At 38.3% G+C, this 20,135-nt stretch overlaps 1 protein-coding gene across 6 annotated transcripts in view; it reads right to left on the bottom strand.

The window, feature by feature from the left end:
- VPS13A (vacuolar protein sorting 13 homolog A) overlaps window positions 1-19,345 on the bottom strand; it is a 110,625-nt gene extending 91,280 nt beyond the window's left edge. For 5 of the 6 annotated variants that reach the window (XM_082336642.1, XM_082336643.1, XM_082336645.1 and 2 more), the window contains exons 1-14: window positions 19,177-19,345; window positions 11,710-11,753; window positions 11,127-11,169; window positions 10,020-10,115; window positions 9,653-9,754; window positions 8,846-8,955; window positions 8,437-8,496; window positions 7,207-7,266; window positions 6,896-6,976; window positions 6,389-6,446; window positions 4,175-4,302; window positions 3,890-3,996; window positions 3,049-3,220; window positions 2,615-2,677 (exon numbers count right to left, since the gene is read on the bottom strand). In XM_082336642.1, the coding sequence (XP_082192768.1) occupies window positions 2,615-2,677; window positions 3,049-3,220; window positions 3,890-3,996; window positions 4,175-4,302; window positions 6,389-6,446; window positions 6,896-6,976; window positions 7,207-7,266; window positions 8,437-8,496; window positions 8,846-8,955; window positions 9,653-9,754; window positions 10,020-10,115; window positions 11,127-11,169; window positions 11,710-11,753; window positions 19,177-19,276 (1,224 nt within the window). In that variant the 5' untranslated portion in view covers window positions 19,277-19,345. Of the gene's footprint in view, window positions 1-2,614; window positions 2,680-3,048; window positions 3,221-3,889; window positions 3,997-4,174; window positions 4,303-6,388; window positions 6,447-6,895; window positions 6,977-7,206; window positions 7,267-8,436; window positions 8,497-8,845; window positions 8,956-9,652; window positions 9,755-10,019; window positions 10,116-11,126; window positions 11,170-11,709; window positions 11,754-19,176 lie in introns of those variants that run through there. The other variant, XM_082336646.1, reaches the window with a different exon arrangement.
- Between the last annotated feature and the right edge of the window lie 790 nt (window positions 19,346-20,135).

Below are 20,135 nucleotides of genomic sequence, written 5' to 3'. Positions count from 1 at the left end.
TCAAAAAACCCAATGCACCACAATTAGGGAAGAGAGCTGGCTATAAATCAGAACTTTTTAGGAGCTTGTCACATGTGTCCACCTGCAGGCCAATGGAAGGCACGACTCACCACAAAAACCATAAAGGCTTCTGAACTGATACTATTGATTCACCTCAGAGAGATGATGCAGAATGTCAGCTAAACAACACAAGGCCTCAAAAAGTTTGAACAAAATCCTCCAAAGTCCTCTTTATAAAGGATACCAAGTCATCAAGCAGATGTTACAGAGCGAACAGTCAACGGAAAGAATGGACAAAGCCTTAGAAAAAAGGGCTGTTAAACCTCTGAAATTAGAGGTTTCTAGGACACCAAGGAGCTGGTGTTGAAGGACAACTGCCACGGAGAAAAAGAAGTGATACTTAAAGCTATGATTCTCAACACATCTGAGGCAGCAGCTGGCACCAGAATCCAAGGTAAGAAAAGTTACAGACAGGAGGGGAACTGTACTTCTGCAAGGATGAAGAAAACATTTGTGCAGTATGGGAACTGAAGAAATTTCCTGAAGAAACCCTGTTGAGCTTCCCCCGTCCTCCATTTACAATAGTTGAGTAATGAATACAGTCATAGTCTGTGGAAAGATTACTCAGCAAGGTAAACTGTTTTGACTAGAAGAAAGGGAGAACCAAGAACGTCATCCTGTATTCTGATTTAGGTGAATTGTCTATACAGTCTTCTCTAGGTTGAAAGCACAAAATTTCTCAAGCTATCTGATACAGAGACTTGGTGCCTGGCTCACTGAAGCTGGTGTTTGGTACTTAGGGCACTAGTGATGAAAAAGTGGCCTAAGATTTGAAATATAAAGTTCTTGCTACAAAGCTCCCAGAAAATCAGATGGTACTGTGTTCAAAATGTGAGTTCTGGGGAGCTTGATTTCAAGGTCTAGAGAAAAGCAAGTGTTTGAAATTCAACTCTAAGTTATGCTTTTAAAAAACAAAAAAGCTTACAAACAGTAGGGTCCTTTATGTGGCTTTACTCAGCCCACATCTAAAGGGTGCTCCTTTAAATTCCTAGAAGACTTAAGGCTGTCAGACTACCAAGCTAGTAGTAGATTTGCCTGTTACAAGTCCTTTGAGACCTTCTTCAGAGGTATGACCTGATAACAATAAGACAGATGGGTTCTGACAGATAGATGGAGGTAGAATACAGTTTAGAATCACTGTAACCTGATTTTCAATACTTGGAAATAAATTCAGAGAGTTAGCTAGCAGATCTTTCAAGATGCTTTTCTAACACTTTACAAGTGCAAGCCCAAATAAACGAAAATTCATTTGCTTGCAACCTACTTCTAAGCACTACAGAAACCTATCTGAAAACTCAGGACTGGAAAGTGGTCAGGAGTGCAATATGACATAACCTTTTGTAAGCAGCATTGGAGAAAAGAAGAATAAAACGAGACAGAAAATTCTTTGGGATCTCCCTCACCTTGCAAAAAGTAGGAGGAAAAAGATAAAACCAAAAGAAACTCTACAGTGCAAGATAAAAACATGCCAAAATTAAATGAGAACTCAAACAAAACAAAAAAACCCTTCTCATGAAAAGAACTCCAGCCAAACAACTGAAGGGGAAGGACACGAATGTGTCTTCTGGTTCTGTGAAAGTCTGAATAATGATCATACAAGCATCCAAATGTGGGTGTACATACAGACAACTAGAAGGACAAAAAAATCACATTTATGGATTCCTGTTTAGAGTTTTGATTTAGAAGCACCATATCTATCACTGCAGCAACTGCGTTCATACCATAGTTAATATACTCCACAAAATAAATAAATAAATTTAAAAACTAAATTTCTTTCAACCACTGCCACAAGAAATGACTGATGTTCATGAAGCTTAGTTATCAATACGTTATTTCAGACTCTAAACTTGATATTGTGCTTACTTTTAGTAACATGGATTATTAAGGGAGAAAGACCATTTCACAGATTTCAGAAAACCTATACAGATTTCACTTCAGTCTCCTGGAATTATGCTCAGACACTACATTGAAAACTAAGCAGTACACTAACCTAGGAAAAACAAGGTCAACCAATTAAGTGTAACTACTCAACTACTCAAGTCACATTATCTTGCCTAATAATGATTACCTACTTAAATGTAGTCTACATTTGCTGTATTCTGAATAACAAACAGTTAACATACCTCATATACAGGTGTTCAGCCTACGTAACAGGGCATCAGGAAGGAAAAGAATAAACTAATTGTCTAGGCTGTTGCGGGAGTGGGGATGGGGGGGGAAAAAGCAAGCCTGAAGCTTTGGGTATAATCGCTTCCAACTTGACTTATCCTTTCATCCTTTGAAGGTATTTTCCACAGTAGATCTTACTCACCAAAAGTGGAAAGAAATGTATCACAGATCAGTTATTCTGAAGAAGCAGTATATGGAGCTATTTAATATTTGCTTAATTAGAAGCTGAAACTAACCATGCCTTATAATAACAAATGTGAAATACAAGGAAAATACAAAGATTGTATGATGCACAATTCAATCACTAGAACTAAAATGTATGTCCCTAAAATCTCCACAATCTCCTGTTGCAGTTATTCTTAGACCCACTTAAATGAAATTTTACCTCAACTTCTGCTTGTTGCCTTGCTAGAGTGATGTTAAAAATATCCAAGGCCTTTTCAAATTCCTAGAAAGAAGGTGAGAAATCATTTTTTGACAATTTCATTTGGTTAGATTTCACGGCTCAGTTTTACAGGAAATGACAGTAAATAACTCTTTCAGTACAACCTAAGTTAATTTGCTCAAGTTGAAAACTTAAAATAAACCTGGAAGAGAAAAGCACATCAGTTTAAGTTTTTCTTTACTCCAGTTACTAATTTAAAAAATTATCTAATATGTTTGTTAATACTACTCACAGAGAAAGGTACTGATGAGGTTGCAAGTCTGGCCACTGAAAATTTTATTTTAACTTAGTACTGACTTAGGAACATGTAAACATTTAAATTTAAGAAAACAGAAAGGTGGACAATATTTAAGCCTCTAATGAAAATGGCTGACCTCCAACAATTTTAAGATTTCTTCATTAGGCTTTTTTGACGTTATCTTTGTTTTATACATCTCTTTATAGTTCTTCACTTGTTTCCTATGGTGCCGAATATGTTCCCATGACCACATTTGGAGTTTAGGTTGAACATTTACTTCAAGGACGCCATAGATAACATATTTCCACCTAAAAGCAAAGACAAATGAAGTATAGTTTACATTTCTTTTGGTATATTGAAAAGACACCTAGAGCTTTGCAGACTCCCACTAAACACAATTTCAGGTTGTGAAAGGGTGAAACCCCTTTTCTAATATCACACTTCTGACCAACAGAGGAACCTGAGCATTTTTTTCTTCCCCACACAAAGTTGACAGGTTGCTATTTCCTAAAATTAAAAAGTAACCTTGTACAAAATGTGACCACAAATACATACATGTGTGTGTGCATAAATAATCAAAACATATTTGTAAGGAATCTTCTGACAGGAAATCCAATATCTGCCATCTGTGTTGAAAAAGTTTGCCTATTTTTATATAATAGCTATGTTCTTGTAATAGTACCTAACATTTAATGGGGTTTCATTCATAAAAACAGAGTTAAGATATTAAATTCTATCAGACTTAAATTTGTGTCTTTAACATGGCAAATGCAGGCTTTCAAATATTCTGTCCTCACCTTTGGTTTGAGGTCCTCACCAATGTTTTTTTTAACACTCCTAGCTTACAAAAAACAAACAAAAGAAGACTTTGTTTCAGAAGGAAATGAGTTCTAACCTCCTTAAGTAAGAAACAATCCCTTGGTAATTATTGCAAATTAATAACTAACAAATTATTTTCAAAGTCTGAGGTGGCCTACCATGTCTTGGCATTGTTGTGCAATGGAACATCAGGTCTGTACTTCCTATATGGCAGATTTCGAGTCATCATATCAATAGACTCAAGAAGCTCCATAACACTGAAGTACTAAAAAAAAAAAAAACAACCAAACAAAAAAAATTTCAAACTGAATGTTAGAAAAATAAGACTAAGAAGTGAATCGATTCTGTATGTTTATTATAAAATTTCAGACTGCTTTTCTTATTATTCTTGCAAACTAACTTTTTTACCACATTAAATAAAACTTCAGAAAAATCGTTTATACCTGTGGCTTATTGAATTCAACAGTTATATCCTGTAAATTTACATCTAAATCCATTTTCGGTGATGAAAAGTCAACATCAGATCGAGGATTCATAAGCAGTTTGGCTTTAGCTGAAATTGGGCGGAATACTAAAAAACAGAAGTTGATATAAGAATTGCAATTAAATTTTTTAAGATTGCCATAAATTATACTTATCAGCTCAAGTTATGTCAGATTATTCATTTAAAAATGCTAGACTTCAAAACAGGTAGACTTGATCAACACATCTTAAAATGCAATACAATCTATACTCAATTTCCAGTTTCATTCTGGCAACGTTTGCGCAACAAATATTTGTGGAACATTTTCACAAAATTTCCTGTATGCAGTATTATATAGCAGATGTTTCAATTAATAGTTTATATTTGCAGCAAATCTTATTTTTTTGGCTATGATATAAGCTATTTTTAGTACAAGATAGTTTCAGACATAGCACTTACTCCACTATAATAACTCTTATTCCATAAGGACTTTTTTTTTTTTTAATGTTAGTTATGTTTTACACTGTTTGATAAATTATACTTACAACAGTGGATAAAACCAAACATTCCACTTTTCTAAATCCAAGCCCAAGTAAGCATGGGAAAAATAAATACGGATCCTACATAAAGTGAAGCACATCACATGAAAAAATATTCAGAGAAGAAATGTTTTATGTGTTCCACAATTTGGCAATATCAGGCATTCAATATAGCCTTCAGAAGTCATGTTTAGTTTAATTTTTCCATCTGTTTCAGCAATTGATCCAACGATAAGAATTTGTATATTACTTGAATTTGTGTAAATCGTATTTCTGTCCAATAAAATTCCTTTGATTTCAACAGAAATACTGATAGACCATCGAAATGCCAAATATTCTAAATTCACTGAAAGGTTCATACAAGTGGAAACAGACATTTTTGCAAGATGAAACCATGTTTACACCAATTCACCTTTGTTTCATTTTAAGCCCTGTATTTCTTGTGAAGCTTATTTTACTTTTATCTACACATATTATGTGGTAGCATTTCTATTAATTCCCTTCCTAAATTTCATTTTTCATCCTTCCTATGTGTAAGTATTATATTTGCATTTAGATCAAATGACAGAAGCAGACTTTGTGCTTACGACCTTTCTATCAATGTCTCAATCTGAAGAGTTGCTCTAAAAGAGTCAGAATTTTCATTTACTGCAGAATATCAACATGATGTAATTGTTCAATATCTGTGTCTCTGATGGTGCTGCTGAATTTTAAGAGCGTGAATCCTGAATCCTACAATCTTACATACAACTATTTTGAACTTCTATGTAAAGGCTTAGACAACTGATGATGTTTAAACTTATTTTCTTATTAAAAGAGTCAATGCTAGCAACTGAAACAGACAAATAAGAAATCAGAAGAAATTACTAAATAGTTCTCTGGCAGTCAAATAAAGAGACACAAAAAGCTCTCTCTTTCAGGCAACGGTGTCAAGAAAAACACATAAAACTAACAGTGCTCTTTTTAACTCTGGCTATAGTGAACTGAGGACTTGCTTGCTAGAGAACAAGCCACTTCAAAGGCCATTCTGCCTTGTGAACAGTTACTAAACAATCACACAGATGCACATGAGAACTAAAAACCATGTATTTTCCATACAATGAAAAGTAAACAATCACCATGTTTGAGTGGAGCCAATGCGGCTTTCGGACTAAAGTAAGCAACACTCAAAGCAATACAACTTGCAATATTGCAACACTAAAAAAAAATAAAATAAAAATGTTGATGTTTCAGAGTTGTGTGATGACTGTTTCCACCTCTAACGAAAAAAGATCCACTTCACATAAGTCAAGTGACCTCAAAAATATTAATCTATTACTAAAACCAATCTGATTTGCAAAACTTATATGATGCATATATTATTGCTAAACTTCTTAAAATAAGGAATTATCAATGGACGTGAACAATGAGGATTTACATACGACATTCCATTAGAATGATACATGACTCAAGACTCATACTTTAATCAAAGCCTTTTTAAGGCTACAGATACGGTACAGTTTTCAGTGTCAGAGAGACATTCCTGCAAAAGAACTGAACTGAACTCCTTCTTAAGATTTTTGCATAACAGCCAAAGTAGCAACCTCTGAGAGGCATTAAAAATTAGAAGTAAAGTATACATGCACATTACAAATACAAATAAAAATACCACTTACCAAAATCATAACCTTCTGGAATCACATTGTGGCTGGCAACTCCCTGTTTTAAGTTAACCTACATACACAATGGAGTTAAAAATAAGTCGCATTTTTATTTCATGATAAAGTTTTAAAATAGAAAACGTTAGCATTTTAATATAGGTTTCAGATAATCCCTCTGATACACAGTACAATTCAAAATATTCATCTATGTTTTGAACAGAATAAGACTTCTATTTTTAGCTAAAAAAATCACTGAACAGTAAGATGACCACATATTATGTATAATTTTGTAAGTGGTAAAGGACTTTTTTTTTTTTTTTTTAAAATTTCCTCAGATGGGTGTTGTACTTCCATCACATAAAAAAACTTAACATTTACTATTTTTCCTAAAAAAGCTATTAGTAACAAGACAATTCTCCAGGACATTGACATAAATGGAAGCAGAACTGAATGTGAAGCATGAATTCTATGCTTCACAGCATGAATTAGAATACTAGATACATTATCTCATGCTTTACTTACCAACGATTCATCACAACCACCATGGTAGAACATCTCCGATTTCACATTCCAGTAAGCAAAAAGGTTATCCAGCCGTACAAGCTGAAAATACAACACCACGTATGTATTAATACCTACAAATTTTAGACTAATAATTTGGATTTCACAAAGTCTGAATGAATAAAAATATTCAGAATGTTCCCTGCAGACTACGCATCCTTTTATTTTAAAGCCTATACAGTTACATGTTTTCTTGATCTCACTTTTCTGTGGATGGAACTCTAATTCAGCTTGTTTTAGTAACATTTTTTTCTTTAGCGTTTATACTGCACCTTGTAGAACAACTTGGCAGTTTCATCATGTAAACATGGATTCCAATTCTTATCTGAGGTCTGAAATGAGAATTAAAGAAAGTTATTCCGATAGCTATAATATACCAACATTTTATCATCACTGAAACAAACCAGAAAAAAACAGAGGAACATCATCATAATTAAACCCCACTGAAAATAATGGGACACCATCTGCTGATTTAAGATGATTAAGCCATTATTTTAAGTGGAAACTTGATGAGGCTACTTCACCCCCCAAAATACACATGTGTATGTGTACTGGCAGGCTGCACACAAGAACCAAAAGATTCTTTAAAAGTCTGTTTTCAGTATTGCAAACTGTTTTGGTTTACACCAGAATTATTTTTAGGCAGGCTCTTTGGAAGGAGATAAACAAGGGACTAAAATTCTTTTGTAATTCTGGAAGTAGCATTTTAGTTTGAGCCCAACAGAAACCCTGTATGCTACTATACCTTTTCAAGGCTAATATGCATTTCAAGAGTGAAATAGTAAGAATACTAAAGCTTTTGTTCACTATGCAAAACCGTTTAGGGGAAGGGGCTGGCAAAAACCTTTCAATGTGCTAGGAACAAGCATTCATAAGACAACTATTTCATTCAAGAAAGTAAGATTTACTTAGACATATTTTCTTTAATATTATCAGTTACATAGCAAAAGCTACTGAATCAGAGCAACTTAGCAGAATCAGCATATTGCTGCTACTAGGTAAGTCTTCAAGAAAAAAAAATGTATACAATCTACGACAATTACTATTAGCACTTTAAAGTGGAGCTTGCAGATCAAAAGAACTGAGATTCAGTTTGAAACAAGATGCCATCCTCTTTTTTTTCCCTTTTTTTCCCTCCTCAGTATCAAGTAGTAACTTCCTTTCTTGGGGCTCGTGGCACTTCCAGTAAAATATTCATAGATTCTGAATAGCCATAATCCAGCAAAGTCTGGTACTCAGCAACCACGAAGTGCAGCAGGCAGAAGAATAAGAATATCCTCCCAGAAGTCTGTTTTAATGCTAGCACTTTATCTTTAATGGCACCCCCACCACAATACTTATGCTGGATTTGATAAACCAAGTAGTTACCATTGTGCATTGCTCATGATTACAGGTATACTTTCATTAGACAGTATGTTATCAGACAACACAATAATACACAAAAACATAACTTAACCTATCAGTATACATCAATATGCTTTTTAGACGAAAAATAAAATTACCTGCAAACTTAGATTCTGAAGTGAAATCCCAAATGACAAGGGGTTGTTCCGATTTGTGATCTAATACAGCAGGGGGAAAAAAAAAAAAATGGAAAAAGAATTCTCTTATGCTCTAAATTTAGATTTGGAAGTAAATAGCCAAGAACAAAAAAAATATATATAGCAAAGATCTGACAACTGTATCTTCTTTGTACCCAACCATATGCTTATAAACATCTTTATGCTTTGGTACAAGCTTTTTATCAGTTTTCTTTTTTATTTTTTTTTTTTTTTAACACAATGAAATTTCCAAAACTTTACTAGGATTCCCTCAACGTGTAAAGCAACTAGGAGAAAAGAAACCAGACAGGTTCCTAATTTCAGTTTACTGCGCACGACCCCCTATGCTGAGATATACAATAGTACTTACATCATCTTCATAGCGAATATGGATGTTGGAAATTTTCACCTGAAGATTTTTGATGACCTGAGTGATGAGTTTTTCTACAAAAGTGTCCTGTTTCTCTTCTTTTACTTTATCTAAGTTAAAGGAAAAGAACTTAATATTTTGTTTGTATTAAAGTATTTTTAAAACTACACTAGAGAAAACAATAACATAATAAAGTTTGTATGATAGATATTTAAATTTCCTATTACATTGTACTCTAGTTGTATAAAAACATGTCCTTTCAGTATAATCTGTAACATTTATATCCTCAGACTAGACAGTTTCAGCTTTATTACCTGCTACATGAAGCATCAAGTTTTTCAAAAGCATGAATTGTACCCACTGATACTCAAGGTGGCCAATACATATTTCTTGGAAGTACCAAAAGTTGAATTTAAGATGATGAGACTTAATATGTATCAAAGAACAAATTAAACAGAATCTTTTAAAAGGTGTAACCATAAAAATTCTTCGCTACTGGAAACAAAGTTAAATTGTTTCTTATGAAAGAAGAGGAAAGAAAGTGTCAGGCAACATATGACACAAGCAAGCAATATTTCAAAAGCCTTATTTATATCAGATCATGTCAGTGCTTGACCCTTTTTATTTTCAGGACATGTGTTCTGCAATATTGATGGCAGCTACACCTAAAAATCTGTAACTAATAGGGTTTTAAGTATTAAGAGGAAAACAGGAATCTAAAATGCTTTAAGTGACAAATCCAGGATCTTTCTGGATTAAAATAAAGAAAGAAATAGCATCACTTTTATTAGCTTTTCCCAGTCTTACCTTGGTCAGCTATTTTCTGCTTTGCTTCCTCTATCCTTTGCAATTCCCTTTGTCTTGCTTCCAAGAGCTGCCTGGCTTCTTTTTCAGCATCATATTTTATGCCTAAATACACAATGTAAAAAGGTATGATACAAAAAACCTTATGCATTTTTGGAAGATGCTGTTTCAAAAGCAATAATTTTCCCATTTTGTTAATAATTACATAACAGCAAAAAATTGGGTGACTAAATGTAAACTACTGAAAGACACCCCATTCCCATTATCTAATTGTATTTCCTAGAAGTATCTACTAGGAATAAAGCTCATGAAAAGAATATCAACCCATTCCAGATACTTCTGAAATCCCATCGATCTATATTAAACTTACTGGCTGTGGGCACAATAAGCAAATAAACTCCATCAAGAACTGCCTCAACAGGTTGAGTATAAAGGTTTTGCCATGGAATCTGTAGGTTAAGTTGACCTACAAACATAAAAGAAAAAGGTTGAGGTATACAGTTAAATAGTTAACTGGGAAAAAAAAAGATTGGAAAGATAATCGACATTAACCACAAAATCTCTGAACAATTACTATATTGAACAGAAAAAACAGTGCATCTGAGGCACATGTCCTTTGGGTTATTTGTTTTACACAGCACACAAATGAACATGAGGCAAGTTTTTCCGTGAGCAGAACTATTAAGCTTATAGCTCCTCTCCTCACTGCCTTGAATCATAGTCCTTCTTCCTAACAGCAACCTCTCCCTCCTTGCAAATCCACTGCAGCACCCTCATACACAAGAAAAGCATGGGCAGCTCATACGTGATCAGTCAGCTAAATACTCCCAAACCCACAATTTTTAAAACACAGATTCTTCTTTCTTTTTCTATGGAAGAGAGTCTTAAAGTAGCGTGTATGTTTTGTGAACATGGGGACCCTGAGGTTACAGCATCTCTCATTCTTCACACGAGTGTCAATTTTAATAAGCTATGAAATCAGTCACAGGAAAATATATACTTCCGGGGTAGATTTAAGGGAAACATAATGACTATAGACTTAGTTTGCTTTAAGAAACCACTAACTTTTACACAGCAATCAGCTTGCAACGAGAAAACTTTTTCACATTACCAAGAAAAAGGAAGGAGGATAGAAAGGGAAGTGGAAGACAAAATCAGTTGTGGAGTCTTGCTAAGACAAGGGATGAGATCCAGTCCTGCTCAGTTGCTCATCTTTGCTGTGTTGGGTTCTTTTCTCATGAATATTGAAGTGATTAGACAAGACTCCAGCATATTTTAACTTTACTATCTCAAGTCAAGAAAAGGAGCTTCTTCAACAAGTTCTTTTCAGAAGAGACAAACTTCAGTGTGTACAAAGCACATAAATCAAGAAAACTAGGGAAACTACTTGCTTAGGGTGCCTAGAGCCACTTCCAAGGAAAAGTAATATGTTTAGTAACTCCCGCATGGGTAAACATAACTTACCAATGTAACTTACCAATATGTCCTGCTTTAACTTTAAACGGCACATCCAGCTGACTCTGAAAGAAAGTGTTTTAGAACGTTTAAGCTCATTTCAGCAACTTGTGAAATGTTCCCATATAGGAAAAGAAGATGATGATAACCTTAACAACAAATTTACCTTTCAAGCATTGAAAAAAAACATTCAATATAATGGAACAAGCAAGTGTTTGGTTACCGATTTAGACTGTTAAGCCATGCTAGGCTAAACATATTCCCAAAAGCAAGTTTCTAGCTTCATGAGCTATGTTAAAAAAAAGTCTTTGAGTATTGCTTTTGAGCTAAACGCATTCTTTTAGCAATTGCTGAGAGTTTTGGCTTTGGGGGAGAGGAAAAAAAAAAAAAACACTCAATGAAGCCAGCATACATCTTCACCTTTAAATTTAATCTCAATTTAATTAGACAATCCACACAAATGCAAAGAAAACAAAACAGTAAGATTTCACTTAAAAGACAGCATATCCTAAAATAAGAACAGAAAAAAGCTTATACAACCCAAAACATTGTTCCCAGAATTGGTTTTGCAACAGGTGTTTTTTTTTTTATTTTCACTAACTTACCAGTGCATTTTCTTTTATTTCAAGATTCTTCAGTGCTACAGCTCCTAAAACCAAAGAAGCCAATAAGTAAAACTACAATAAGTAAAGTAGTAGTGGTGCACACTAAACATCCCAAAGTCTGAGTCAGTGGTCCCTGATCTGTGGTTCTTCAACACTTTGCTGTGGAAGATATCTACAACCTACACCTCAAATATCCATGAAAGATGATTAAGAACACAGTGTTCATTCATGATACAAAATAATATCCGAGATTTTCTCATGGAGCTTGCATGTCCATGGAAAAGAACCTAAGATTCCTCAAAGTAAAAATGTTGGAAGTTACTGTCACATTTGGTAAGGACCCATTTTGAAATTAAGTTTGCTTCTTTTTCTTCGACCATCTGCTTCCTATGCTTGTGGAAATCTAGCAACATTAAATTTAGAGTGAATTTTTAGCCCTCAAAAGATCTTACACTTGCAAGTTATATTTATAGGCTTATAAAAGTTCACAGGAAGCATTTCAGTAAATCTTTTTTTTTAAATGTCTTAAGACAACTATGAATTCAGTACCCTGTAAACATAGAAAATTTGAATTGCAAGATCTATTTTCACAACATACTTGACACGAGACACTTGCCGTAACAAAGGAACATTGGAAGGGACCAGGAAAGTCATAACTTAAGAACATGCACATAGTCCGAAGCAACACCTTCTGCAAATTTTACAAGAAGGATGGAACATCTGCAATGGTTAACTTCAAATTAGTTGTATAGTGTAAGCACATGCACATGGAACAGACATCTGATACAGCTGAGCAGGGACATAAATGAGATTCTGGAAACCAGAAGCAGATTACAGGCCTGGAAAGGAATACAACTTGAGACTGCAAATGAAGATTTGATTGACCCAATAATGCTTTCCTTTTGGGGACGCAAGTTAGAAATGGCTGAACATATTGGGATACAGGAGCTCCAACTGCAAGAAATATTCTTGCAGTTATACAGTGAAGATGGCATTAGACTACTGTTCAAAGTACCACCAATTTTGGGAAATTAGACCCTAATCTCAAAAATGCATTCATTAGAACAGTTGGTTCAAGTTGTTGAACTGCTGTGGAAGAGCTGATCAGGTAAACTATTCCATCCATCTTGCACTACTCGCAAAATACCATGCAGTTTTTAACGATCTAATTTATTCATCACAACAATCTATTATCACTTCCCAGTAGGATTCTATACATCTGACATGTGCCACCATCAGTGTCTCCAGAGAAATACTACATGCAGAAGGATGCTTTTTGAGAGCTGGTTGTTCTGCTTTTAAGCCTTACAATACACACATATTGGCAGGAACATTAGGAAAGGGGGGGTGGGGGGTGGGGGTGAACCAAAGAAAGCATTCCCAGCAGTAGTCTATAACTACTCTAACTAGTCTACATAGTCTTTGTAGGTAATAACAAGGTTTTTACATACCACTGGGTTCAATTCTGCTCTAAATTTATTACCTGATAAAGCTGACCCTGCCTAGACCATTTTAACACTCATTAGAGGAAGTTTCATATATATATGAAATTCTCATATTTATATGAGAAACACACCAGGAAAAAAAGGGGGGGGGGGAATAATTTGCTTCTCCAAGAAGACATCACTAATTGTAATTGTATTCATGGCAAGTAATTCTAATAGTATCCAGAGCAAACTTTCAGGTTTGTAACTAAGTTACTATGCATGACATGCAATTTTTGCCCATCAGTTGAGCTATGATAAAAATGTTCACAGGCAAAGTCTAAGATTACGGGACACATGAAGCAGTTTAACTGGGTTTCATTTCTTCACTTTCACTGTTGGCTAAGTAACCATTACCTCTCATTTATCAAGGGTTTGGCACCTGCCACATTTCAGCTGAGGGACAGTAACTTAAGCTGCAATAATTTGGCAGCCCTAGTGCTTCTAAAAACAAGGTACTGCAAAGTGAGCAAGGATTATTATCTCAAGCACTTACAAAAAATATTTTGTGATGAAGAACTACATCTCATTCTACCTGAGCATGTCGTAATGGCAGTGAATAAACACGGTATTGATGCTGTTTCAACCAAGAAGGCTTTGAAATGCTGGGATTGGTAAGTGGGGTAAGTAATTCTTCACCATTTTTCCAATACTTAAGATCTTACAATTAATAAGTTTAAAGGTTTTAGTTAAAATCATTAGAAGAGATAGAAATCAGTAAACTTTCAATAATCTCAATTTTAGTATAAAATTACGGATACACATTCACTAAAATATCACAGTTTACTTACAAAAACCTTGACTGAGGGTCTCACCACACTGAATGGACTACCAAAGCACACAAAAGGTTACTACTGAAGCACTATGGTTTTTATATTTATGAAACCTTTCTGTTTCCTACACTCGAGAGAGAGTGCAAGAAAGAGATTGACTAAACACTCCTGCAAGTAAACATGAGCTATTTCCAAAGTTACCACACCTCAGCTGGCAATCAATTCTAACACAATTCAAAATGCAATAACTGACCATGTCAGTATTCTCTTTCATTGCCAAAATTTAGTCTCTATCACACTCGGCTGTTTCACTTGCAATGAAACATAGCTCCAAGTACAACTGCACTGAATCTTGACTGTTCTGCTGGGTGGGGGGAGGCGGGGGAAGCCCTCGCAAACAGAAGCAGGAAAATCGGGGAACAAAGGCCTGTTACAGGACATAACACAGCTACTGAATTTTACTGTCTTGGAGCACTGCCAATGGATTTTAATTGCAAGAATTTCAAAATACATCAAGATTTGGTTGTTTGGTTTTGCTGGGGTTTTGGGGAGGTTTTTTCCTCTGTTGGCTGCAACTGGGTGTTTCATTGTTTTGATGACAGAAATGCATCCAGATAAAAACCCATTTGATGGGTTAACAATTTCCCAACTAAGGAACCTTGAAAACTATACATACAAGTAGTTGGAGTTGTATAAATATAGAGGGTTAAATATGCAGTCTAACAGCCAAGACAATAATAAAACCCAGAGCATTTATAAATACCTATAGCACAGTCCAGGATTTATTTAGGCTGTATTATAAAGCAAACTCTTAGCTTTACTGATCTCTGGACATTGTAAATAATTCAACAAAATCAAACATTTGTCAAAATTCTGGAATAAATAGGTTTATAGTTTTAATTTTAGATACTCAAAATAACTTCATGAATTGGAGTGCATGAACCAACATCTACTACCAAGCACTTAGCTTGCAAAAAGAGATTTAGAAAGTAAAATAACACTTGGTAAACCATTTCACCAAAGAGGCCTAACTGAAATTTTGTTATGGATATCAACAGAAGTTAAAGTGGGGGAAGAAAAGTAATCCACAAAAAAATCCAGCAGATTTAACCTGTGTATTAATCACATCTCTGCTGTCTTGTAAAGAAGAACGGGGAGGAAGGGGTGGGGGCAGGGAAGGCAGATGAGAGAGAGAGAGATGAAAGATGACAGGCATCAGAAACTGAAAATACCTCAGCTGGCATATGACCAGTACCCAACACTCCTGCTCACATATTTTAACAGAATTTCTGCTTTTTAGAAACAGCATTGTCAGCTTGTGAACCTCTTTGATCACTTTATACAAACTGCTGCCTTTGCAAGTCATTTCCCACTTGTATCCATGCTGTTAATTCTTCCTGTTTAAGCATACCTTCTGGAGACAAGCTGTAAGTCTTTGAGGATCAGAGCGTGTGCCAAATACCTCCTCTGTTGACATCTATTGTAAAATAGGTCATGAAAGGCAGCAGAAACTACTAGATATTCTCCATCCGTCAGTCCATTCAAATTACTAATGTATAAGGGGGGGGGATTGCACCTGCTATACCCTTGCACCTGTTATACCTGGACAAGGCAAGGTATGCAAAAGTAGTCGTCTTTTATTATAATAACAAGTGTAGCAGGAAAAAAAAGTAAAAACTGCTGCTGTGCTCACAGCTTTGTGTCAATTATCTGCCTACATCATCCTGCTAACGTAGCTGCCCCAATAAGAGACACCAGCTATTAAAATAAGTTGTGTTAAGTAAGATATGCTTGAGACATTACCTAATAAGTAGGTGTGCCGAGTCAACAGAGAATTAAGTATTTTAAAGGGCAGTACAGAGGGTCTGACCAAGACACTTAAATGAAAATTTACCTAGACTCAAGTGAAAAGAAAATAGTGGCAACATGGACTGTGGTGAAAAAACGGTTTGGTCTCACAGTGTTTGGAAACCTCAATGATACTTCACTTTTTCTCAAAGATAACTGTCAACACCTCACATTGCTTCAACCATTTCTTCAGCTATTGAACTGTAACTTTATTAGGTCTAGAGCAAAAATATCTAACTTATCTAAATACTTATCTAACCTGTTTATCTAAGCAAAGTACTTACACATTTGTTAACACAGCTCATTGAAACTGTCTTTTTAAGTGAAGATCAGAACAAATAGAGGTTTAAAACACTGTCCTTCCCAGCATCAGCCATCCAATAGCTTTCCTTGATGGCTGCCTCACACAGTAGCTTTTTATTCTGCTTCATACTAATGGAGTTCTTAAGGAATACGATTTCCTCCCCCGTTGCATTCTTTCCTGAGCCTTAGCCTTTCCAATATTGGCCTTACATGTTCGAATTGCCTTTTTTACGTGTATAAGTTGTCCTACATTCTCCTTTCTGCCTTGCCTTTTACATTTCAGGTCATTCATTTCTTGCAGCTCTCTCAGCCATGAGTCTCTTTCCAGACATCACATCTTTATTATTAAGACAGTCTGCATTTTTACCCTTCAATCTGAGGGTTTTTTTAACGAGGAAAAAAAAAAAAAATTAAAACATTTCTGTAGTTATTATGTGTTCACGTATGTTGTTTGAAGCAGTGTCATCACACAACTCTACTACACAGACTGAATCTGGATAGCTGTAATATGGCATGCGGAATTCTCTCATTATGCAAAACAGAAATGAATGTTAAGCATGTTCATTAAAAAGTCATTAATAAAGTTCCCAAATCTACAGAAGCTGAAACTATATAAAGTTAGTTTTTATACGTATATCCAGAGTCTACCAACAGGTTACAAGTCTTAATCTAAACAGGCTAGTGATAAAATATCACAAGGACATAACTTGTTCCCTACAGCATGTAAAAAAACTCCCTTGGGTATTTAATCATTCAGAGGTGAAAAAAAATATATCCTTTTTAAAATTTAAGATACAGATATATAGCATCCGTGCAGTGCTATAACATCCAAAAAGCACTGGCCATTTGTTATAGGGAGAAAAACTTTCTTCTTTAATCACTACTAAAATACTGAATGGATTTAGGACAATTTAATTTCAAGACTACATGATTTATGAGAGAAAAACTAATTTTATTCCAGTACAAGGGCACTGTTACTGAGGAAAAAGAAATTTAATTTAAAGAAAAAATATACTAAAGCCTCTAAAATATTAAAACTACTTGAAAGGGAAATAAATAGAAATAGAAAAATCCTGAAATCAAGTTCCACATATGTGAAAAAATGTAACAGCTGAATATCAGAATTCCAAAGTAAAAATTAGCAAGATCTATTTAGTTTTTTTTAAAAAGTGAGAGAGCTGATGTGTTGTTCTATCAGTTGCCTCATAGAAGCATAAGCTGCCAAAAGTAACCACCAACTATCTACAGAGCTGGAAAAATAAGCTCTTACCTTTTTGTAATGTATCAACATTGCCCAAAACATTTACAGAATGTTCCATATTTTACATTAAATATTTTGCTTGCCTTCCCCAAAAGGGAAAGGAGAAACTATGATAACTGAAGAATTTAGGTACACAAATCAAACAATTAGTTTGACACACTTTTGCTGAAAGATGCAGTAACTCAATCCTTTCAAGTAAGACGCACCTAATCTGTAATAAATATGCTATATTGGGCCTTAGTGCTACAGATTAAGGAGTACTACTTTCTCTCCAGCAGTTATGTGTGCTGTGGCAGTGTTAAGACTCCATGTAGATAATGAACTTTGCAAAGATCCTACAAATGCCTTGACTAACTGAAGGAAAATTACTGCAGAGATGAAACCAAATAAGGACGCCATTTCAGAAAACAGAAGCATGAAACAAAAACATCCAAGATGCAGAAAACTCCAGGAGAAGCTTCCAAAACCTGATTCATATATATGAGTACCTAAGAATGGAATTGTAAGTAGGGAATACCTCGAGGATGCTTCACACCTGCAGACATATGAACACACACGTGAAAAAAAAACCTGCACCTCTGTGTTTGCTTTTCCTGATGCTGCAGACACCTGGAATGCACATTCAAAACCGGGCCAGGAGTGGTGACTGCACACGCATCTGTTAATGGTATGTGTCTTCCTCTTCTTCTGCTACCTTACTTTGCCCAGACATAGTGGAAAGAGACGCCTTTGTTGCTGTTTTCTCGTTTCATACATTACTAAAGGGACCTCAACAGACCACATTCAAACCAAGTACTTTCCTCCCGTCGGAAGGGGCATGCTCATTTATTTCCATAGACCACTGCCTTCCTTGCCTAGCACAGCTGGTCACAGCCACTGCGAACACCTAAGACAGTCTCTATTCCTGATTCTTCAACGCTAAAAATGACAAACATGCTAGACCTACAGATGACAGCACCAAAACGAAATGGCACGTCACTGCTGTTTGCAGAGAGGCTCCTCACGTCCACCAGCACACCGCTGACACTGAACGCTACCAAAACCCCATGCGTTTATTTTCAGTTTCTTATTTCCGGGCAGGTAGGAAGCTTGTCTGTCAGCCAGTCTGTCCGTCTGTCCGTCAGCCAGCCCGCCCGGTTTCGCATTCGCTCACAGCCGGGTCAGGCGCCCGGCCCCCCGCCGGCGGCGGCTCCGGCGGCCCCCCCAAACTTCCCGCCAACGCCACAAGCACCGCGCGGATCGCGACACCCGCGAGCCCCCCCGCCGCGGTACGGGCCCAGCCAGGAGCAGGCACCAAGGGCAGCTCCACGCAGGAAAATAAGAGCCCAGCGCACATTCGCACACCTCCAGCACTTCGGCCGGGTTTCTCCCTCCCTCGTTTTGCAGCTGCTCCTGGCCCCGCGGCCGCCTCCCGCCCCGCCGCCCCCCGCTGCCGCAACCGGCTGCTCCACGCCCCCCGCGGGCACCTCCTCGCCCGCCCCCACTACTATTTTTAAGCTGCCGGGCTGCCGGGCAGGTGGAGCGGCGGCAGCGCTGCCGGGCAGGGAGCCCAGCGCGGCGGCGGGCGCGGCACCGCCCAGGCCAGCCGAGCCCGGCCCGGCCCGGCCCGGCGCGGCCGGGCGCCCGGCCGACACCGCCCCGGCCTCCTCCCTTGCGCGGGCGGCAGGGCGGCCCCGAGCCCGGCCGGGCGGGCGGGAAGGGCCGCGGGGGTGCTGAGAGCGGCGGCGGGCGGGCGGCTCCCCACCGCGGCCGGGCCGGGCGGCGCGTCCCGTCCCCCCGCGGCGCGGCAGCCCCGTACCTCCCCAGATGCCCAGCTTCAGCTGGGAGCTGTCCAGGTTCACCACGTAGTCGCCGAGGAAACGGTTCAGGACGTCCACGACCAGCGACTCAAACACCATCCTGCCCCGGTGGCGGCGGCGGCGGCAGCAGCACCGCCGCCGCTCCGGCTCCTGCCCGGCCGCGGCCCCGCCCCGCCCTCCGCCACACAGGCTGCGGCGCCCCGCCCCGCCCCGCCGCCCGAGGGGGCGGGCCCCGCCCTGCCCCGCCGCCGCCCCGCCGCCGCCCCGCCCACTTCCCGCCAGCCGGCGAAACGCGGCCCCGCCCCCGCCCCGGCGCGGCGCGCACGCGCCCTGGGCCGCTTTCCGGCGCGCAGGCGCGGTAGCTCGGCGGCGGGCGCGGGGAGGGCGGGGCGCGGTCTGGCGGGGGCTACGGCAGCCGGCGGGGGCCGCGCCGCGCCGCGGCGGGGCGGGGCGGGTGGCGCAGCTCTGCCCCGGGGTCGCTGCCCGCGATTTCCGAGGGAAGTACGAGGGCTTCACGCCGGCCCGCCGCAGTTGTTTGCTTTATCAAGTAGCTTGTCCTAGGCGGCTAAGTGCGGTCGCCATTGCAATTTTTTGAAGACTGTTTTTCCCCAGGCTAGGCAAACAGAGAAATTGTTTCATCTCAGCTATTTGGAAGTGGCTGAACTATTATTAGCACAGTGACTCAACCAAGTTGAATTTAAGATACGTCTCCAAAGAGCTTGTCTCTCATGCCGTTTGCTGGCTTGGGGATCTGCTGAATCAAACTGAAAAATCTGGGTCATGGTCGCCCCAAGCGAGCAAGCGCCGAGGCCTCCCGCCCACCGAAGGGTCGCGTTCTGCCCAACAGCCACAATGCGAGTCTTCGGTGATGGCGGGAAGAGTGCCTTTAGCCTCCAGCTTGTTCCTGGAACTGCAACAATTAGGTTTGAAATTCAGTTAAAATAAATGTTTCATTGAT

Source organism: Platalea leucorodia (genome assembly GCF_965183815.1).
Source record: "Platalea leucorodia genome assembly, chromosome: Z".
Lineage (NCBI taxonomy): Eukaryota > Metazoa > Chordata > Aves > Pelecaniformes > Threskiornithidae > Platalea > Platalea leucorodia.
The sequence above is the reverse complement of the archived record's forward strand: the minus strand, read 5'-3'. Positions and strand labels throughout refer to the sequence as shown.